This window comes from Artibeus jamaicensis, unplaced genomic scaffold (genome assembly GCF_021234435.1).
Source record: "Artibeus jamaicensis isolate MK-2021 breed Jamaican fruit bat unplaced genomic scaffold, CSHL_Jam_final contig_3126, whole genome shotgun sequence".
Classification (NCBI taxonomy): Eukaryota; Metazoa; Chordata; class Mammalia; order Chiroptera; family Phyllostomidae; genus Artibeus; species Artibeus jamaicensis.
In genome coordinates, this window is record NW_026521723.1 from 17,034,787 (window position 1) to 17,055,582 (window position 20,796).

At 39.5% G+C, this 20,796-nt stretch overlaps 1 protein-coding gene across 5 annotated transcripts in view; it reads left to right on the top strand.

Moving 5' to 3' along the window:
* The window catches only part of CFAP91 (cilia and flagella associated protein 91), an 80,075-nt gene extending 59,725 nt beyond the window's left edge, over positions 1 to 20,350 (top strand). For 4 of the 5 annotated variants that reach the window (XM_037158824.2, XM_037158825.2, XM_037158827.2 and 1 more), the window contains 5 exons: positions 1,046 to 1,267; positions 5,078 to 5,226; positions 5,796 to 5,887; positions 12,619 to 12,780; positions 18,847 to 20,350. In XM_037158824.2, the coding sequence (XP_037014719.2) occupies positions 1,046 to 1,267; positions 5,078 to 5,226; positions 5,796 to 5,887; positions 12,619 to 12,779 (624 nt within the window). In that variant the 3' untranslated portion in view covers position 12,780; positions 18,847 to 20,350. Of the gene's footprint in view, positions 1 to 1,045; positions 1,268 to 5,077; positions 5,227 to 5,795; positions 5,888 to 12,580; positions 12,781 to 18,846 lie in introns of those variants that run through there. The other variant, XM_053663179.1, reaches the window with a different exon arrangement.
* Positions 20,351 to 20,796: the final 446 nt, after the last annotated feature.

Consider the following 20,796-nt stretch of genomic DNA (forward strand, 5'->3'; position numbering starts at 1 on the left):
GAATGATCTGTTTATCGATGTTAGGAGTAGTAAGACTCTTACCCTTTTCTTAGCACCTCTCCCTATTGTATAAGTAAAGCTGGACTAGGCAGTTAGAAGGCAAGTGTGGGCTGGGTAAGGATGAGGGTGAGTGTGTCGGGACCAACAACTACACTTGAATGACAATCTCACCCAGTAGCCATCCCACCTTGGAGAGATGTACAGGCTTCTCTCCAGGTGCAAACCAGAGGGGAACTGAGCATGCAGGCAGAACTGTCAATATCAAAGCAATGTGTCTGGGAGGAGAGCTTTCCTCCCTCACACTTGAGAATGGGAGAAGGAACAGGTAGAAGTGGCAAAGGCCACAATCTTTTAAATGCCTTTATTCTTCATGTGTCAAAGCTCATGTGTCATGAGCTCAGGTGTCATGAGCTTTGACACATGAACAATCCAGGCCTTTATTTTACCTCAGTGGTTGTATAGATATGTATTTTTCTGCTTTATTTCAAAGATAGTTATTAATGACTTATAAGTTGTTTAAAAGAATAAAAAGTGTCATGGTTTTCTACTTTCATGTTGTTCAGGATCTTAAAATTCCCCAAATTTGTGTGAAGGGCCAAGCATTAAAAAATGAAAAGGTATCATAAGTGAATTTCTAGGAGATTTCTATTTTATTAAACTCCAATGTTATATTTTAATACAACCCTTGACATTTTTCTTCATGTCTAGGAAGACAGCACTTTATATTCCAGATAAAATTGAAATAAAAAATAGGTTATGTATGGACACTAACAAAATTCTTTGCTAAATCCTCTTTATAATTTGAGGACCATAATCCTTCAGTAACTGACTAAGCAATCTACTTTCTCACATCAAAGTTTGTGTGATAAGTTTTCCCAGTAAGAACCCTTGGAGTGGGGCCAGTATAGAGATAATAATTGTAGTAAAAACTAAGTGCATGCTGAAAATAAAGTGGCTGTCAAGAGTTCTGTGTAATACAGCACCCCTCCTTATAAATCACCATTCTTAGTGGAATTTGTATCCTTAAGATCATATTATTTTTAAGGTGTTACTAGTTGAAAGCCACTTGGCTGGACTGGAAGGAAGGGCGCTGGCAGACATGTTTGACTTCCTGTCCAAAGAGCTGGTGAGACTGCAGGAAGAGAGGAGGATCCACGCCTTCGCCATGCTGGCCGACCGGCAGCGGAGGATGCGAGAGGCCGAAGAGAGTGGTCGGCGCCAGGTGGAACAGAGGCGCCTGCGGGAGGAGGACGAGATATTTAAGGAGGCAAGTGAGGGCGGTGGGATGTCTGGAAGCTGTTTGTAAGGAGCCAGGTCAAACCAAAGGAAACTCATGACACGACATGGCCTGTTTTTTGTTTGTTTTTCATTTTATAAAGCAAATAGGTATTAAGTTCCTTCTGTATGCCAGGCACTGTGCAAAGGCACTGTGGATACTTTGGACAGAAAAAAAAAACAACATATGCTCCCGTCTCTCCTAGAACCTAAATACTGTATAACCTATATAGTATATATACCTATAATATATACATATATATATATAACATGCAAGTAGAATTTAAAAAGTATGCTAAGTTTCATGAAGGAAACAAAGGGGACTCAGTGATGCATTTTAAACAGGTTCTTTTGCTTGCTGTGTGGAGAACAGGCTGGAGGGAGGACAGAGTGGAAACCAGGAGACCAGGAAGGAAGCCGTTGAAGTAGTTCAGGTCAGAGCGAGAAGCAGAAGTCAAGTGTGATGTCCAGTTTCAGGGTTAAGCAGCTGAGGTGATGGCACCGTGTTCTTAGGTGGGAAAGCTGAGAGTGGAATAGTTTTAAAGGCAGGGGTGCAATCAGAAATTTGATTCGTATTAAGTTTAGGGCATCTTAGTGGAGGTGTCATTTCAGCAGATGACTATCCATGATGGAATTTGGAAGAGAGTTTTGGCCAAAGATACAAACTTGGGAATTACAGTATTAGGTTGATAAATTAGAATTCAGACAAGACACGGTGGATGTGAAAAATTCTAAAGTGACCAAGATGCAAATTCAAGAACCAGTAATATCTCAAAGCACTCTTACCCTCATTGAGATGATAGAAGGTCAAGTGTGGAAATTGCAGGGGATTTGTGAGGAAGATTTCTTTTAAGGGAGCTGTGCTGTCACTAATACCCTTCTCAAAACACACCCAGAGGTGGGTGGGGGCAGGTGGAAATTTTTTTCTTTTTTTACAAATTTTATTTAGTTATTTTTCAAGTACAATTTTTTGCCTATTTCTCCCATCCCAGCCTCCCCCACCCCTGCTCCCCACCGCCCTCCCATTTCCACCTCCTGTAGTTCTCATCCCTGTGTCCTTCCTATTTGTTCCTCCAAATCCCTCCCCCTTTTAATTTTTTCTGTATTCTCTCAGTGAAGGTGTCTGACCCCCCCCACCCTTTGTCGAGAACAGAGAGGGGCGGAGCTGGGCTAGCAGGCTGCTTTGGAGGTGGGCGCAGAAGAGGCTGCATGAGTGGCCCACAAACACTGTGTGAGAGTTTGCTGGGGACCGGATGTGGGAAAGAGAAAGAGCCAAGCTGGAACTTAAAAGAAATTGCTATCCAGGAGGGTTGTCTGAATTGTATATGTGGTTACTTTTGAGCTTCTCAGTTAAAAAAATGCTACCTCAGTTTGCAGTGGTCTTATTTGATTTGGGATGTTAAGGATTTACCTGATTCCCATGGAACTAGAATTGATGCATGAATAGTATTTGATGTGTGTTTGTTTAAATTTAAAAATTTAATTAAAACTCAAATAGACTGCCCTTCCTCTATACAGCTTAAGATGTCTTGAGTTACATATTGTCAAGTTAAGCTTTTTAACTCTATCCCTTACAAAGTATAACAGCCTATACTAATAATTCATATTCCAGCTTCCTACCATCCTAACACATTTAGCTTCAAAAAGAGTTACTGAGATTTAGAAATTATCGGCAAATCAAATGTACTGTTCCCTACCTAATATTACTAAGGAAAACCTAGCTGGGGTGGGAAGAACCAACTAGGAGGGAGAATAAAAAAGAAAGGAACAGAGTAACCACTATTCTCAAAAACACAAGGAGGAAGAAGCTGATAAAAGGCTTCTAGAAAGGTATCTTCCAAATGGGAATGACCCCCAAAATGTCAGCCATGTCTAGGAAGGGCAAGAAAGGGTTAGGATGACTCTTCCACCTGATGTAAGGACAATTTAGGTAAAGAATACATCCATCTATTGACCATTCAAATACCATTTATCATGTAAATTCCCTGTCTCCCTTCATACAACCCTCTTAAAGATAACTATACTTACACATAAATATGCAAAAACACAGAATGTATACATTAAATACATTTTCAGAAAAATATAAATATTGAGAAACATAGATGCTAAAAGTCATAAACTTATATTTAAACACATACACTCTTTTGCATGCACATACACAGAAACATTCACAAGTATAATGCAATGTGACGATATTAGCAAAGACATGGAGGAACACACACACACACATTGCTGCCCACGTGTTTCCTTATAGGTCATGCTCATACAAGCCTATGTGTCCAGAAATGTGCACATTTATAAAGATAGACAGAAACGTGCAAGTACATATATTGCTGCAGGTGGGCCACATTAAACTTCCCAACCCTGAACTCTCGTAAGATTCAGCAGTTCAATTGGTTCAGCTGCAGCTCCCTCCCGAATCAGACCACGGGCTCCCCAGTGCAGGTGTGTCACACATCCTGTGGCGCCTCCCACAGCACAAGCACAGACCCCTATGCGTAACAGACATTGAGCAAATATATTTTGATTGATTGGTTGACACTGAATTAAACTGGTCATTTTATTCCTCCCACGGGGAAAGCACAGGGGTTCAAGGTTATGGATTTGGTGTTTTACAGGTAGATATGGGGTAAACCTTGCCTGCTCAGAGTCCTGCTGCAGTGCCAGTCAAGAAGCAGGTGCTGAGTTGTTACCGAGGCCATTCCATCATCTCAGATACGCAGAAATATGCAGACATGAAATAGAAAAGTACCCTTCCCCTGAGAAGCTCAAAATCTGTTGAGATAGAATGCATGTAAAACTATGTATGTTAACATTTGATACTTCCAAGGTATTTACCTGTAAAAAGAGCAAAACCAAACTACTACTGTGATTGCACGCTTAGGGAGCAAAGCTCTAAAGAAAAGGAAGTGTTTGCAGTAAAATCTTGAGTGTGGAGAGGGGCTGTGGTCAGGAAGAACCCACCGGGGTCTTCTGGGACACGAGCAGTGGCGGCACGGGCGCAGGCTGTGGCCTCATTACTGCACCGTGCATTTATGCACTCTGCATTTTTATGAATGCGTGTTCTCACAGTTTCAAAAAAGCTTTGAAGGACTGATAAGGCAGTTCAGAAAGCTCATCAAAGATACAGGATCCTTCTGGCTTTCTGCTTTTCTGCCCCCATGGCGTGGCCCTCATGGCAGTGTAAGATGACTTCTGATGCTCCAGCATTGTGTCCCCATGACATGACAAATGAAAAAGAAAAAAAAGGGGGGTTTTCCTTTTAAGGATCCTTTCTGGAAGGTTCTCAGATCACCTATGCAGGTATTCCCTTGGCAAGAACTATGGGAGCTAGGAAATGTATGTAGTCTTTCTAGAGACCTGTTTGCTCAGCTGAAATCCAGGGACTTTATTATTTATGAGGAATGAGAGAAAGGACATTGGGAAATACCTCTTAGGCTCTGCTACTATTGGTTAGTTTGACCAAGACATGCTATTGGTAAGAACACAGGCAGGATCCGAAACAGGATTATTAACTCTGAAGCCCATGATCTTTCCACAGTGTTGTAGTATCCACCCTGGGGAAAATCCTTAAATCTAAAATGGGTTAGATGGGTAGCAGCTGCCCAGAATGCATAGGCAGGTGGATTAGAAACAGATTGTCTAGATAGCAGAGAAAAGGAATGATCAGCGAGGGAACTACTTACTTAATGGACTAAATAAATGTGCTAAAAAATGTTGACCAATGTTTTTGTATTTTTCTTGTCTTGTTTAAATTAGCATTCCTGTTCTCAGTCACAGGGGGAATTTTGGATTTTTGCAGGTGGTTAAAGTTCACCAAAGTACTATAACCTCCTATCTGGAAGACATAATACTGAACACCGAAGAGAATACTGCAGAAGAACAAGCCAGGGGGGAAATTGAGAAGATGGCTAAGGAAATCAATGACATTGCTTATGAAATGGAAAGCCGGTGTGTACCAGGAGAAAGGGTGGTAAAACTTATAGTCTGCATGCTGTTACATGTATGTATTTTTCAGGAGTTTAAGAGTTTACCACCAAGGAAACAAATACATAACTCATGTTCCATTGTTCACTGCTTTATTAGCATAATGCTTTAAAAGCTAACATTCCCATTCTTTTAAATGGTAGGAGCATTCTGAATAGAATTTTCAATTATCCTCTGCAATATGGATTACTTTTATATTACTTACTTTTAGAACACCTCAAAGCAGGAGGCAATGTGAACAAGTACATGCGACATTGCCTGGACCTCACCCCAGTGTTTGGCTCCCGTGTATAAGCTATTCTCTGACATCCCTGCCTGGTAGGCAGGGTAAATGAAGGATGAAGCAAATCTGGATTTTCCATGGAGTTAACCAAACTCACTAGGAATGTGATATTTCACATCACTTAATCAAGGAAAAGGCAATGGTGGGATTTGAGCAGTGAGTTCCTTATATAAGTCAGGAGCTTCTAAGTATAAACTGATAGCTCAAGTAAAGCCACAAAGGAAGTAGTTTAATTTGTTTTATTTTCCAGTCGATCTCAGCTTCAGTCAGAGGAGATTGTTGCGGAGTTGGTTTATAGTTTCTTGATCCCAGAGGTGCAAAAAGACTTCGTCAAAGAAAAAGGTAAGCTGGTACAAATGCAACACTTTACGATTTTCTAAAGATAAACTATTTTCAATATCCCAGAGATCTAAAACTGAGCAGAGAATGGGAAAATTTCTGGAAGAGAATCAATGAGCTTTCTCATTTCAGAGCTTGTCAAGCCCTCGTCATTGCAGATTCCAGAATATAGTCACTTCTAGTACAGAAGGAAAGCCATTCTAACGCATTTGACAGAGTATCAAAATCCAAACCTTCTTTAAGAGGAAGTTGCCAAGTTCCCAGAAGAAGTGTATTTTGTGATTTGGTTTTTTTCAAAAACATAAAGTAAATGTTGAGAATATGCAGGGTTTCCAAACTGTGGCAGCCTTTCGGAGGCAGGGCACATTTGAGGTGGATGTTGAAAGGCTGGGTGAGGTGCCTAAAAGGCTTCGATGTACTCTGCAGCTCCGCCTGCCTTACGGGTGTCTTGTTTCTCCCAGGACTGTATCTAAGTGTCAATATGCTCCTATATCATTTGTGAAAGTGGCATGTTTTGAGAGATTGATGCTTTTAGTCAGCAGAAAAGGAGGAAAAAGGTGTGTTTTTAAAAAAATTCTTCTAGAGCTTTCAGACTAGTGGTGTTATACCTGATCCCAGAGGAAGGGGAGCAACCAGAAGATCAATATTTAAGTGAAATAACATCTGGAGGTTTCCGAGTTATGCAGGAAAATTCTGGACAGGTTTAAGAGTGGTATAGTATTTTAATTTTCTAAAGATTTTATTTATTTTAACCTAAATACAATTTAATTTAAAAAAAAGAAAACCTGAAAAAAAAAGATTTTATTTATTTTAGAGAAGGGGAAAGGGAAGGAGAAAAAGAGGGAGAGAAACATTGATGTGTAGTTGCCTCTCACACACCCTCTACTGGGGACCTGGCCCACAACCCAGGCATGTGCCCTGACTGGGAATCAAATGGGCGACCCTTTGGTTTGCAGGCCGGTGCTCAGTCCACTGAGCCACACCAGCCAGGGCAAGGTACTCCTTTTTTTAACCTGAGGGATGGGAAAGACCTTGAAGAGACCTGTATGAACATGTAGAATAATGTGACTATAAACTTTTAAATACATGCTAAGTTCTAGGGAATGTACTAAGCATACTTTTCTTTCTTTCTTTTTACAGATTTTTTATTGTATTCTTTTTCTACTACCATTTAGGCCACTTATAATTCCCACCACCTCTGAATCAACACACTGTTGTTTATGTCCATGAATCCTTTCTCCTTTTTGCTCAATCCCTCCATCCCTACCCTCCCCCACCTTAGCTGTTACCCTGCTTTCTATGAGTCCATCTCTATTTTGCTTGTTAGTTCAGTTTGTCCATTGGATTCCAAATATGGATGAAATATCATGGTATTACTGGGTTATTTCACTTAGCATAATATTCTCCAGGTCCATCCATGCTGTTGCAAAGCGTAAAACTTTCTCCTTTTTCATGGCCAAGTGTATTCCATTGTGTAAATGTCCCATAGTTGTTTCATCCACTTATCTACTGATGGACACTTGGGCTACTTCCATATCTTGATGATTGTAAGTAATGCTGCAATGAACATAAGGGTGCTTATGTTCTTTCAAATAGTGTTTTGGAGTCCTTCGGATATTCCTCCAGAAGTGGAATCACGGGGTCAAAATGCAGATCCATCTTTAATTTTTTGAGGTATCTCCATACTGCTTTCCACAGTGGCTGCAACAATCTATATTCCCACCAATAGTGCAAAAGGGTTCGCCTTTCTCCACATTCTTGCCAGCACTTGTTGTTTGTTGATCGATTGATGATAACCATTCTGACAGGTGTGAGATGATATCTCATTGGGGTTTTAATTTGCATTACTCTGATGATTACTGACCCTGAGCATCTTTTTATATGTCTGTTGGTCATCTGTATGTTCTCTTTGGAGAAGTGTCTATTCAGGTCCTTTGTCCATTCTTTAATTGGGTTGTTTGTTTTTGGTGTTGAGTTTTATAAGTTCTTTATAAATTTTGGATATTAACCCTGTATCAGACGTATCAGCAAATATGTTCACCTGTTCTGTGGGTTGTCTTTTTATTTTGTTGATGATTTCCTTTGCTGTGCAAAACTTTTTAGTTTGATGTAGTCTCATTTATTATTTTTTCTTTTGCTTCCCTTGCCTGAGGAGATATATCTGATAAAATATTGCTATGAGTTATGTCCAAGATTTTGCTGCCTATGTTTTCTTCTATGATTTTTATGGTTTTTGGTCTAACATTTAAGTCTTTGATCCATTTTGAATTTATTCTCGTGTATGATGTAAGAAGGTGGTCTACTTTCATTTTCTGCACGTATCTGTCCAATTTTCCCAACACCATTGTTGAGTAAACTATCTTTAGCCCATTGTATGTGCTTGCTTCCTTTGTCAAATATTAATTGACTATAAAGGTGTGGGATTATTTTCTGGGCTCTCTATTCTGTCCATTCATCTATTTTTCTGTTTTTATGCCAGTACCATGCTGTTTTAATTATTATGGCCTTATATAGTACAGTTTGATATTAGGTAGTGTGATTCCTCCAACTTTGTTCTTCTTTCTCAGTATCTATGTTGCTATGAAGGGCCTTTTGTGTTACTACATATCTTTTTGAAATATTTGTTCTAGTTCTGTAAAATACATGATTGGAATCTTGATAGAAATTGCATTGAACCTATACATTGCTTTGGGTAGTATGGACATTTTAATGATGTTAATTTGTCCTATCCATGAACATAGTATGTATTTCCACTTACTTTTAACTTTTTAAGTTTCTTTTTTCAGTGTGATACAATTTTCCAAGTACAGGTCTTTTACATTCTTTGTTAGGTTTATTCCTAGGTGTTTTATTCTTTTTAAAGCAATTGTAAATGGGATTGTTTTCTTAATTTCCTTTTCTGTTAGTTTGTTATTGTCATATAAAAATGCATAATTTCTGGATATTAATTTTGTATCCTGTTACTTTGCTGAATTTATCGATCAGTTCTAGCAGCTTGTTTGTGAAATCTGTGGGGCTCTCTATGTACAATATCATGTCATCTGCAAATATAGTTCTACCTTTTCCTTTCCAAATTGGATGCCTTTTATTTCTTCTTTGTGTCTGATTGATGTGGTAGGAGTTATAGTACTATGTTGAATAAGAGAGGTGAAAGAAGACATCTCTGTCTTGTTCCCGATCTTAAGGGTGGGGCTTGTAGTTTTTGCCTGTTGAGTATGATGCTGGCAGTAGGTTTGTCATACATGGCCTTTATTGTGTTTAAGTATGATCCCTCTATTCCCACTTTGCTGAGAGTTTTTATCAGAAATGGGTGTTGAATTTTATCAAATACTTTTTCTGCATCTAATGATATAATCATGTGATTTTATTCATTTTGTTTATTTGGTGAATCACATTTATTGATTTGCAAATGTTGTACCAATCTCCAATCCCAGAATAAATCCCACTTGATCATGGTGTATGGCCTTTTGGATGCATTGCTGTATTTGGTTTGCTAATATTTTGTGGAGGATTTTAGTGTCTATGTTCATCAGGGATGTTGGCCTGTAATTTTCTTTTTTGTAGTTGTTTTTCTGGTTTTGGAATTAGGACAATGCTGGCCTTATAAAATGTGCTTGGGAGCTTTCCCTCCTCTTGAATTTTTAAAAATAGTTTGAGAAGGAGAAGTATTAGTTCTTCTCAGAATGTGTAGTAAAATTCGCCTGTGAAACAGTCTGGTTCAGAGCTTTGGTTTGTTGGGAGTTTTTTGATTACTGCTTCAATTTCACTAGGTGTATTTGTCTATTTAGATTCCCTGAATCTTCTTGATTTATTTTTTGAAGACTGTATGTTTCTAGGGACTTATCCATTTCATTTAGATTGTCCAGTTTGTTGGCATTTAGTTAGTTGTTCAAGTACTAAGCATTTAGAATAGTTACTTATCTCAGTTTCTTACAATAGCTATAAGGTGTGTTCTCATCTTTCAGTTAAGAAAATTAGTGCTTAGAGACATTATATAACTTGCAGATTTGAACTGTGGTCTGTGTGGCTCCAAAGTGCCCACACTTTTGACCACACTAGTGTGAAGTGCTACGTGTTGCTGTGTGATTTACCTCATATGAAGGAATATGAGGTAAATACTATTCAGGTATCAGTAGCTGATACCTGAATAGCATAGAATCCACAGTACTGCCCTTTGCTAACTTTAAAAAAAAATTTTTATTTTATTGATTATGCCATTACAGTTATTCTATTCCCCCCTCATTCCCCTCCACCCTGCACCCCCCCACCATTCCCCCCTTTAGTTTATGATCATGTGTCTCAAGTTCTTTAGATTCTATATTTCCCATACTATTCTTGCCCTCCCCCTGTCTATTTTCTACCTACCATCTATGCTACTTATTTTCTGTACCTTCTCCCCCCCTTCTCCTTCTCCTGCTCCCCTGTTGCTAACCCTCCATGAGATCTTCATTTCTATGTTTCCACTCCTGATCTAGCTGTCCTTTTAGTTTGCTTTTGTTTTAGGTGTGGTTGTTAATATCTGTGAGTTTGCTGTCCTTTCACTGTTCCTATTTTTTATCTTCTTGTTCTTAGATAAGTCCCTTTAACATTTCATATAATAAGGGCTTGGCGATGATGAACTCCTTGAACTTGACCTTTTCTGAGAAGCACTGTATCTGCCCTTCCATTCTAAATGAAAGTTTTGCTGGATAGAGCAATCTTGGTTGTAGGTCTTTGGATTTCATGACTTGGAATACCTCTTTCCATCCCCTTCTTGCCTGTAAGGTCTCTTTTGAGAAATCTGCTGACAGTCTGATGGGGACTCCTTTGTAGGTGATTGTCCCCTTAGCTCTTGCTGCTTCTAGGATTCTCTCCTTCATTTTAATCTTGGCTAATGTAATGATGATGTGCCTTGGTGTGTTCCTTCTTGGGTCCAACTTCTTTGTGACTCTCTGAGCTTCCTGGATTTCCTGGAAGTCTATTGCTTTTGCCAGATTGGGGACATTCTCTTTTATTATTTGTTCAAATAAAGTTTCCACTGGTGGCTGTTCCTTTCCCCCTTCTGGTACCCCTATAATTCGGATGTTGGAGCATTTAAAGATGTCCTGGAGGTTCCTAAGTCTCTCCTCAGTTTTTTTGAATTTTTGTTTCTTCATATTTTCCTGTTTGGTCATTTTTTCCTTCCTTCTAGTTCACTTCCTTGATTTGAGTCCCAGTTTCCTTTTCATCTCTGTTGGTTTCCTGTGCAATTCTCTTCATTTCAATTAGTTTAGCCTTCATATGTTCCTCTAATTTGTGACTAAAATCAACCAGTTCTGTGAGCATCCTGATGACCAGTGTTTTGAACTGTGCATCTGAAAGTTTTGCTATTTCTTCGTTGCTTAGAGTTATGGACTCTGGGGCTTTGAGATCTTCCTGAGCCATTTTTGGTCTGTTCGGGCCCAATAAGTATGAGGAGCGGGCCTTAGGTGTTCACCAGGGTGGGGCTGCTCAGGTCGCTAGGTTGTGACGCTGTATGTGGGGGTGGGGTCAGAGTAGGGAAATGGCGGCCCCCTCTGCTGCCTTTGGCTGCTGGGGCCTACTCGGTCCTATCTCACTGCCCACTCCCTCACAGGTCTATCTGTGCAGGAAAACGCAACCACAGTCAACCCACTGCCCTGCGCCCTTGCTGGGTCCGCTGGTCGCTCACTGGGTCACTCACTGGGTCCACACGTTGCAACCCCATGTCTGGGATCCGCGCCCCTGAGTCGGTCTGAGTTTTCCTGTGCAACCCTGCTCTGCCAGCTGCTGGCTTCGCCCCTCTTACCGGTCAGGCTGAAGAATTCGTTGTTATCAGACTTCCGAAAAGTTCAATTTTCTGTGTTCTGGCTGTGTTTTCTGTTGCTAATATTTTATTGTCTCTAAACTTGGTTTTGTGAGAAAGCACAGTGTCTCCACCTATGCCTCCATCTTGGCAGAAGTCTCCCTCAATCTGTCTGCCCTTTGCTATCTTTATGAAATTGGGCAAATTACCTAACCTTTCTGTGCCTTAGTTTCAGATGATATCCTCATGTGGAAATGGGGATATCCATAAAATTCTCTTTTAGGCTTGCAAGGTGATTTAAATGAGTAATTATATGCCAACAGCTTAAAACAGTGCCTGACACAAAGTAAGAAAAACTGCTAAATGCTAACATCATCATGTCATCATCGTCATCATCATCATCATCATGATTACTCCTTTCCAAGGAAAATAGGATACTTAGTGTACTAAGCCTTGATAATAAACATTATTACAGCATGGAGTCAGGGCCATCTTCTAAAGTGATGAGCTCAGAAACTCATCGTCAATCCACAGGTACCCTTCCACATTAGGCACTAAGACTCAAAGAGAAATATGCAGCCCCTATCTTTAAGCCATTTATGATCTTTGCATTTATAAAATTTGCAATATTGTAAATTATCTTCTCTATTACTACTGTTTTAAAAACCTTTGGGAGCCCTGGCTTGTGTGGCTCAGTGGATTGAGTGCCAGCCTGTGAACCAAAGGGTCACAGGTTTTATTCCCAGTCAGGGCACATGCCTGAGTTGCAGGCCAGGTCCTCAGTAGGGTGCACGAGAAGCAACCACACATTGATGTTTCTCTCCCTCTTTCTCCCTTCCTTCCCCTCTCTCTAAAGATAAATAAATAAAATCTTAAAAAAAAAAAAAAAAACCTTTGGGAATGATTTGTTTCAGACTTTCAGGGTGAAAATTCTTCTGTTTTTCTGGCACAGTAAGGAATGCACAGCGGAAGCATATTCTTGCAGCCCATCAGATTATCCACAGGCACACGGAAGCCATGCTTGAAAAGGACTTTGCTGAGCAACAGGGAGGAGAGGTCTCAGACACTGACAAGTTACCTAAGGAAGAGCCTCAAAACGAGAGAGACAGCTAAGGTGAGTTTGATTTTTCATCTGGAAGGAAGTAGAGAGAGGAGGAAAAGTATCATTCATCTTTGACCTATATTCTAGCAATCACAATATGGAAAGATTGTCTGTTGTTTAAGAAAATAAAGCATATACATTGGCACATTCTGTTTAGGGTATGGAATCTACTATTAACATTATTAGAGAATATAGTTGATATTATAACAATTGGACTTTTGTAACCAGAAAATGGGACTCTATATTATTTTTATGGCTTTTTTTTTTAGTGTGTGGCTGTACTCCATTGCAAATAAAATTACAACATGTGTCAGTGTTATTTTTTTAAAGCCTGTTCTTATTGAGGTACCGTATTGCACTGTGCTATTTGTAAGCACAGTATGGGCACAGCCTGCCCAATTCTAGCCCAGATGCCTTCTGCAATGTCCACTGGGGTTGGCCTTAGGCTCAACTAGTCATCCTCACAAGACTAACATAGCCCATATTTGGTAGGATTTTATTATCAGTCTACTTAGAAAGATACAAGACAGCTTCCAGCAGGGCATCAAGCAGTTCTTTTCCAGTGGGAGCTCTTGCTATAGCCACACAGATAAACACACAGGTGTTTTTTAGCCCCCATGTTGCAGAGCTCAGGTGCAAGGAAAAGAGATTCACAATGGGTGGGTGTGGGAGTTGCCCTGATTTGCATGACCTGGGGGCACTATCTCTTATAGTAATTTCATAGGCAGGATTTCTAGGGTCCCCTCCCCCCACCTCACCCAATGGATGTGCCCAGTTACAAAAGTCAGCACACTCAGGAAAGTTAAAATTTACTGTTTCCTCTTGGGTATTAATAGTTCATTTATAATTCCTCCCAGTCAGGTGCTAGTTACCAATCAGGGGTCATTTTTACCTTAAGTAGTATTAGTAACATAGTTGACTCATATCACCTATCGGATTACTAGGAGAACAGAGGAGAATCTATTAAAATTAAATTCTCAGGAGGAGGGGAAGAGGAGTGAACCCTTTGCCTATACCTTCTCCCTCAGCCCTCCCACAGTAGGGGCACACCATCCTCTAGTTGGGCCTGAGGTAAGCTCTCTGCTTAGGGGAGGCACCAAGGCTTGGGAGAAATTTGAGCCTGGCACTCAGAAGGTTTGGGTGTCGGCCAGCTTTGTCACCAACCATATAATCTTATACAATTAATTCCTTTTCACTTGAGGCTTGCCCATGTATGAGTGACCAAGAGACCTTCCTAGGGGAATCTGTTGGGATCTAAAGGGTTAAAAAAAGACAATCAGATCATGGAAGGAGGGTTGAGATGAGGGAGCAGTTAAGAAAGAGAGGTGAGAGAAAACTGATAAAGGACTCTTAAATATCACTCTGTGGCTATATATTACAGCAGAAAGGCTTCTGATTTTAATTAATAATAAAATAACCTCTGAAATCATTGAAGCTATAATCCATGTATTTACATGTATGTTATATAGTATCTATATAAAATGAATTCAAAGACCAAAGCAGTTTGACTATCTTATTATTGTGATAAAAATCAGCCTTATTTTTGGAGTAGTCATTTTTGTTGCATGCAAATGTAATGAGATTAATAATTTACAGAGTTTGAATTGAATACATCTGCATTTACTTCTGAGTAGAACACACCTGTTCTATGACATCCACTGTGATCTGTGAAATCAAACCAGAGGAGTGCTAAAATAATTTTCTTCTTTATATTTACTGAAAGTAAAATACATTTCATTAAAACCTATGTAAAGGATATTATAGTTATAAAATAATCGTTTTAAAAATCTCATTTTTAAACTGACTTCAGATATTCAGCAAGGGAGAGCAACCAATACATTTATAAAGTATCATCTTAACACTTTATTGTATGGTTGGAACATGATGCTTAATGGCCCCCATAGAATAATTTCTCCCTCTTCCTCTCTGAGGGGAGATGGAAGGACAGAGGTGGGACTGTGAATAATACTTAGAGAAGGGGCGGTAGCCCGGACCATTGCCTTAAAGTTTTTAAAGATCAGTTTGAAGACAATGAAGAGCTAATAAAACAGTGAGGAATCTCTGGGCAAAAATTTAGAAGACAATTTCAGAGTGCTGGATCTGCCATTTAGAGCCACTTTCTTTTTCCTGCTAGAATATGCAAATTCTAAAAAATGTGCCTGAAAGGCTGAGCAGTGCTTTTACCAGCTTTGTCAAACTAAGGGGACAAAAGCTGGAGTCAGCGTTGGGGCCCTCACAAATGTCCCCCATTTGGGCTGGGGCTCTCCAAGTCTGTGCCCTGGTAGTCAGGGTTGCTTGGAAGTACACTCTCCTTCACACAGACTGCAGTTTAGCTTCTAATCATCTGAATGATCCCCCCAAAAATCTCAGCCCCAGCAATCGAATTAAAGAGATCCTTGATTCCTGTTGCCTGGAGGAACTTGTCAGAGAGAAAACTCATTTTCTCCAAATTTTCTTTGGAGAAGGTTGACAGCCTCCTACCCTCAGTTTATCTTCACAAACAATTTTTCTCATATAATTTCCAGAACACAATTGAGGATACTCAGGTTTAGGAGGAGGCATAAACACTGAAACACACAGCAGCAGAAATTATGGATAATACACACAGACCTACATAGATCAAAAATAGTGTTGGAATTACTAGATGTAGATTTTAAAATAACTATACTACTGTTTTGGATTTCTAGTCTCTAGAACTGTGAGAAAATGAATGTCTGTTGTTTTAAGACACCAATATGTGGTATTTTATTATGGCGGCCCACTCAAAGACAGATTGTGGTCCCAGGAGTGAGTTGCTGCCATAGCAAAGACTCAAGCATGTGGAAGCAGCTTCGGAACTAGGTAGCAGGTAGAGGCAGAAAGAGTTTTGAGGTGCTTGTTAGAAATATGGATGCCAAGGGCGATTCTGGTAAACTTTTGGAGCTGTCAGGATGCAATGACTTTATTTTGTATGTGAGAAGGCCATGGCTTTTGGGGGTGGGTATGGAGTGCTAGGCACTGAATTGTGTCCCCCCAAATTCTTATGTCAAAGCCCTAACCTCCAAGATAATGGCATTTGGAAATTAAGATAATGGCTGCGGGAGATAATTAGGATTAGATGAGATCGTGAGGGTGGGCCCCTCGTGTTGGGAATACTCCTTATGGAGAAGACACGAGAGTCGGTGCTCCCCGCCTTTCCCTGCCACATGAAGAGGTAGCAGGAGGCAGCCATGTATGCAATGTTTCACAAAGCAAGTGTCAGCCGTGTCGGGGTTGAAATCATGCAGGGTATTCTTTGATAAAAATGTGGTTAAACTGGAAATCAATGACAAGATAATTATAATTACGTTTGGAAACAAAGAAATGTAGGTGTAAATAATCTGCTCACCAAAGAAAGGGCCAGAACAGAAACTAGAAGATATTTTGAACTGAAAAATAACAAAAATGCTATTTAGGTATCAAATGTGTGGAATGCTGCTGATGTGGCACTTAGATAGAAATGTGGTCTTAAAAGCATCTATTAGAAAAGAAAAGGTGGAAATAAGACTCAGCATCCTTTCCAAGAAATTACAAAAAGAATGACAAATTAGAGGCACAAAAATAAGAACAAGAAATAACAAAATAAACATAATAGAAATTGATAAAGCAAAAAAATAGACATGTATTTTGATTCTAGGTAGGATATAGTAGGCAGCTGCAATAATTAGATAAAACAGTGGGTACATTGCAAGCGGCATATTCTTAAAGACCCTGGAGGGCTGTGGAAATAAGGGAGCCACGTGAACCAAAACGGCGGCGAGGAAAGGGTCCTTCCCACGTGGTCTGAGGTCTTCGGCCATCTCCTTCCCTTGGGTCGTAGACCAGGTCTGGGCATAAGCCAAGCCTCGGGCTTGCCAAAGGCAGAGGGGCTTTACAAGGGGAATGGTGATGGCTTTATAGACTTCCCGTGCTGGCAACAGTTAAAGGAAGCAGAGAGATAAATTGAAAGAATTGTTAAGCAAAAGAAACAAGAATTTGAGGCAGCATTTCAATTCCCACACATATGTGCAGTAGATATATATTTTCTGAGTTTAAACTACACTTCCAGGAATGGTTTTTGAACCTTGAAATAAGTGCAAAGGAAATCTCCAAGTTTCAGAATTGCTTTAAGTATGCAATGGAGGTATGTCCACCTAACCTTCAATCGACAGTGATTAATCTGCATTGTAATGACATGCTAAAAGGCAAATACCAAGAGAAGAGTCTAACGGAATTCTAGAAATACCTTCTATGTAATAAATATGCACAATTAAAAGCATATGCTCATGGACTGATACTAGCATCAGCCCCATATACCTGTGTGAAAGCCATTTTCAAAGCCAAGGTGGAGGAATGTCTCATTGCACACCATTAACAGCTGAACATCTGCAATCAATTTGATGATTTGAATCTCAATTAAGCAAAATGTTATTCCCTAAATAACAGGTTAATTCTCACTAGTAGGCCTGTCTTATAAAAAAAAAAACGTAGTCAATGATTATTACTGTCTTTTGAATTTTACAATAAAAATGTGTGATAGCTTGTTTTGTCTCTTATTATGTGAGTACCTACATAATGTCCTCAATTTTGTCTTTTGGCCCACAAAGCCTAAAATGTTTACTATCAGGTCTTTTGGGGTGGGGGGGGAGTCAGTCCCTACTTTACTGTAGTTAAAATGAATGAAATAGAACTAAATGCAACAACATGGATGATTCTCACAGATACACAGATTAGAAGAAGCCAAATTTTAAAAATTCTACAGTATGAATTTATTTCTATAAAGTTCAAAATACTGTGTTTAGGAATGCATAAGTAGGAGGTGGAAATATAGAGAAAAGCAAGGAAGTGATTACTATAAAATAAGAATAGTAATTGCTTTTAGAGGGTAGGGAGAGTGTTACTGATGAGTTTGGGTTCTTGTCTCCTGATGTAAACAAATTTAGACAAGGGACACTGATAAAACCAAAGGAAGATTTACTCAGGCTCTGCAGAGGGTGAGAATTCGAAGATCCCAGATTCTGTGACAGGTATGGGACTTGTGGGCGGGGAGCGTGTTACGGCTTAAGGACAAGGAAGTTGTGGGAGCTAACCAATCCGGGAATAAGTTGGCAGACTTCTCCTTTTTTGGAGCACTGATGTCTGGGTTTATGTCAGCAAAGCAAAATGTTCTGGGATTGTGCAGGACTTATTATGGTCTGTGCAGCAAAGCATTCTGGGATTATGTAAGAGTTACGGTCTGTGCAAAGGGACTTTCCAACTGCTCATAGAGAGGAGTTTGTATTTCAGCTGTTATTTCCTGCTTGTTACTTATCTGAAAAACAGGCTTAGCAGATGTGCAAGCAGAAATGCTTGTGACAAACAGTTCCCTTACCCGGGCACTGGTCTGCTTCCCTGTTCCTGTCTGAAGAGGATAGTGATTGGGGAGGAGTAAGTGGGAGCTTGTAGGATTTCTCGACCTGGGTGGTATGATACTTACACAGATGAATACTTATCCATAACTTCATTAAGCTGCATGTTGGTTTTCTGTACTGTCCTATGGGTTTAATGTTCCATAATTAAAAGTTATAACTATGTGTGTACATAGACAAGTATGTATATACATGCATTATGCCTGCAAAGTACACAGACTATTTCTGGAAAGATCAACAAGAGATGGGTGAGTAGTTGTTGCTACCCATGGAAACTGGGGACTGAAGGACAGACTGAGGGGAAAGAGACTTCCTTTCTTCATGAATATATACCCACAAAAGGATATCACGAAAGGATATATATGTATATCCCTTTATAGTTTGAATTTTTTTTTTGGTGTACACATCTTAAGTTTTCAGCTATAACCCAGTTAATGTGAAGGGTTTTTTTTCTTTTGTAAAAGTGCTAGAGTTTGGAAACCGAGACCCTATGAGCAAAGAAATGTTTGGGAGAGAGGGCTCCTAAGCAGCAGAGCTGGGACGTGCCTGGCCGTCTGACTTCAAAACCAGGGGTCTGTGTGGTTTCGCCAGTGACCTTTTGGATGTATTGTTCTGAAAACATTTCTAAAAACATGACATGCTTATAAACATTTGTGTTGTTTTTTTTTTACAGGCTATGATCTTTTTTTAAAGAAGCTGTATAAATCATCATCAAGAATTTTCAATAGTCTGTGCTTCTGCCAGGATGTGTGGCTCCCACAGATTTGACAGTGTGTGATATGGGGAGAAAGAGATTTATTTTTTTTAAACTCCCAATAATTTAAAGTGATTTGTAGTAATAATAATCAGATGAAGCAACTTTATTCTCTCTGGTGTTTCCTAGATACTCTACTTCACGAGAAAATTTTCTCATGTCTCATCTGAACTTTTTATTAACTATGAGGATATGCTAACTTGTTGAGCCAAAAAGAAAGCAATGTTACTGAATATTTCTTGAGTAGTTTAGGTTTGCTATTCATAAGGCATTAACATTATCTACTACGGTTGATAATATGCCCTTCCCATGACCCAGCATTTCCTCTCCTAGATACACACCTAGTAGAAATGCATGTGTGTGTGCGCCAGGAGGCATGACAAGAAACTTCACAGCAATACTATTTATGATAGCCCCAAACTACAAACCCAAGTGTCCCAACATTGGAATAAAAAAAAAATTGTGCTATCTCAGTATAATAGCACATTAGCTCACCATTGAACTTGAAATCTAAGAAGTACATTGATGCAACACCTATAGAGGAGTGATGTTGGAGAGTAACCTGCCCCTCCAGTGTGTCGATTGACAAGCAGCGGGGTTGACTGGGCCCTCCCTCATTTAAAAATCAGTAAATAGGAAAAACAATAAGTAAAAGTATCAACAATAAATTAACATGGGACACACATAAATAATTTACAAGAGAAATGTACGTTACTCTGATAATGTGTGTTACTCTTAGAAAACATCTTATTGTAGAAAACAAGAAGAACTACCTGTTTGGTGTTTTGAATAGGAGGCAAAAAGAAATGGCCTTTTAGTAAACCAAAATAGAGAATAATGAGAACAGATAACAGCTGCTAAAACAAAAACAAAAAACAAGTAACAACGAAACCCAGACAGATGCAGGCTGAAGAGAAGAGAAAGCTGGCCGCTACTGGAACTACCAGGGCGAACACACTGTGAACTGCATGATTGTCTAACCGCTGTGCTGAACACCTGAAACTAACACAAAATAATACTGAATATAAACTGTGATTGAAAAATTTTTAAATTAAACAAAGGAAAGCTAGCTGGAAGAAAAAATACGATAGCTTAAAATCCAATGACATCCATTTGGATGCAGTTAAAAGAACAGAAATTTCACAGCCAAGAATAAAATTGGTATGTTGCTGACAGCTGTGTTAAGTCATCCAGTATGGGTTGGAAGGAAAGGGCAAAGTTGTGAAAACGACAGAGAGGTTAGCTCTGGACGACCAATGCTATAAGCAAAACGAGTTCTTAAAGAAGAAACCAAAACATGTAAAATGGAAACAATAACTCAAAAGACTTTCTGAGCTAAAAAAACACCTGATCATACAAGCTTGAAAGGGTTTACTTTGTCCTTGGAAAACTAGGATTGGGGCAACTTCTTTTCCCCTGAGGATCACTGCACAAGTCAGGAGGCAATTGAATTTTGTTTTGTTCCTTTAAAAATGCTAACTTGAATTAAGCAAAGGTTTATATCATTCATTCCTGAAATTTTTTTTAAAAAAATCAGGACCACAAAATGAGAAGTGAGTTAGGGATGATGGGATAGAAAGTGGGAGGAGTAATGGGATAGAGCAGGAAACAACAGACCTTTTCTGTGAAGAGCCAGATAGTAACTATTTTAGACTTTGCAGGCCAGATGGTCTCTGATGCAGCCACTCGCCTCTGCTGTTGTACAGGGAAAACACCCATGGATGGCCCATGAATGAGGGGATGTGGCTGTGTTCCAATAAAACTTATTTACAGAAACTGGCAGCAGGCAGAATTTGGCCATGGGCTGTAGTTTGCCCATCCCTTCTCTATAGTGATGAACTTAAGTTAAAATCAACATCTACTTTGAAA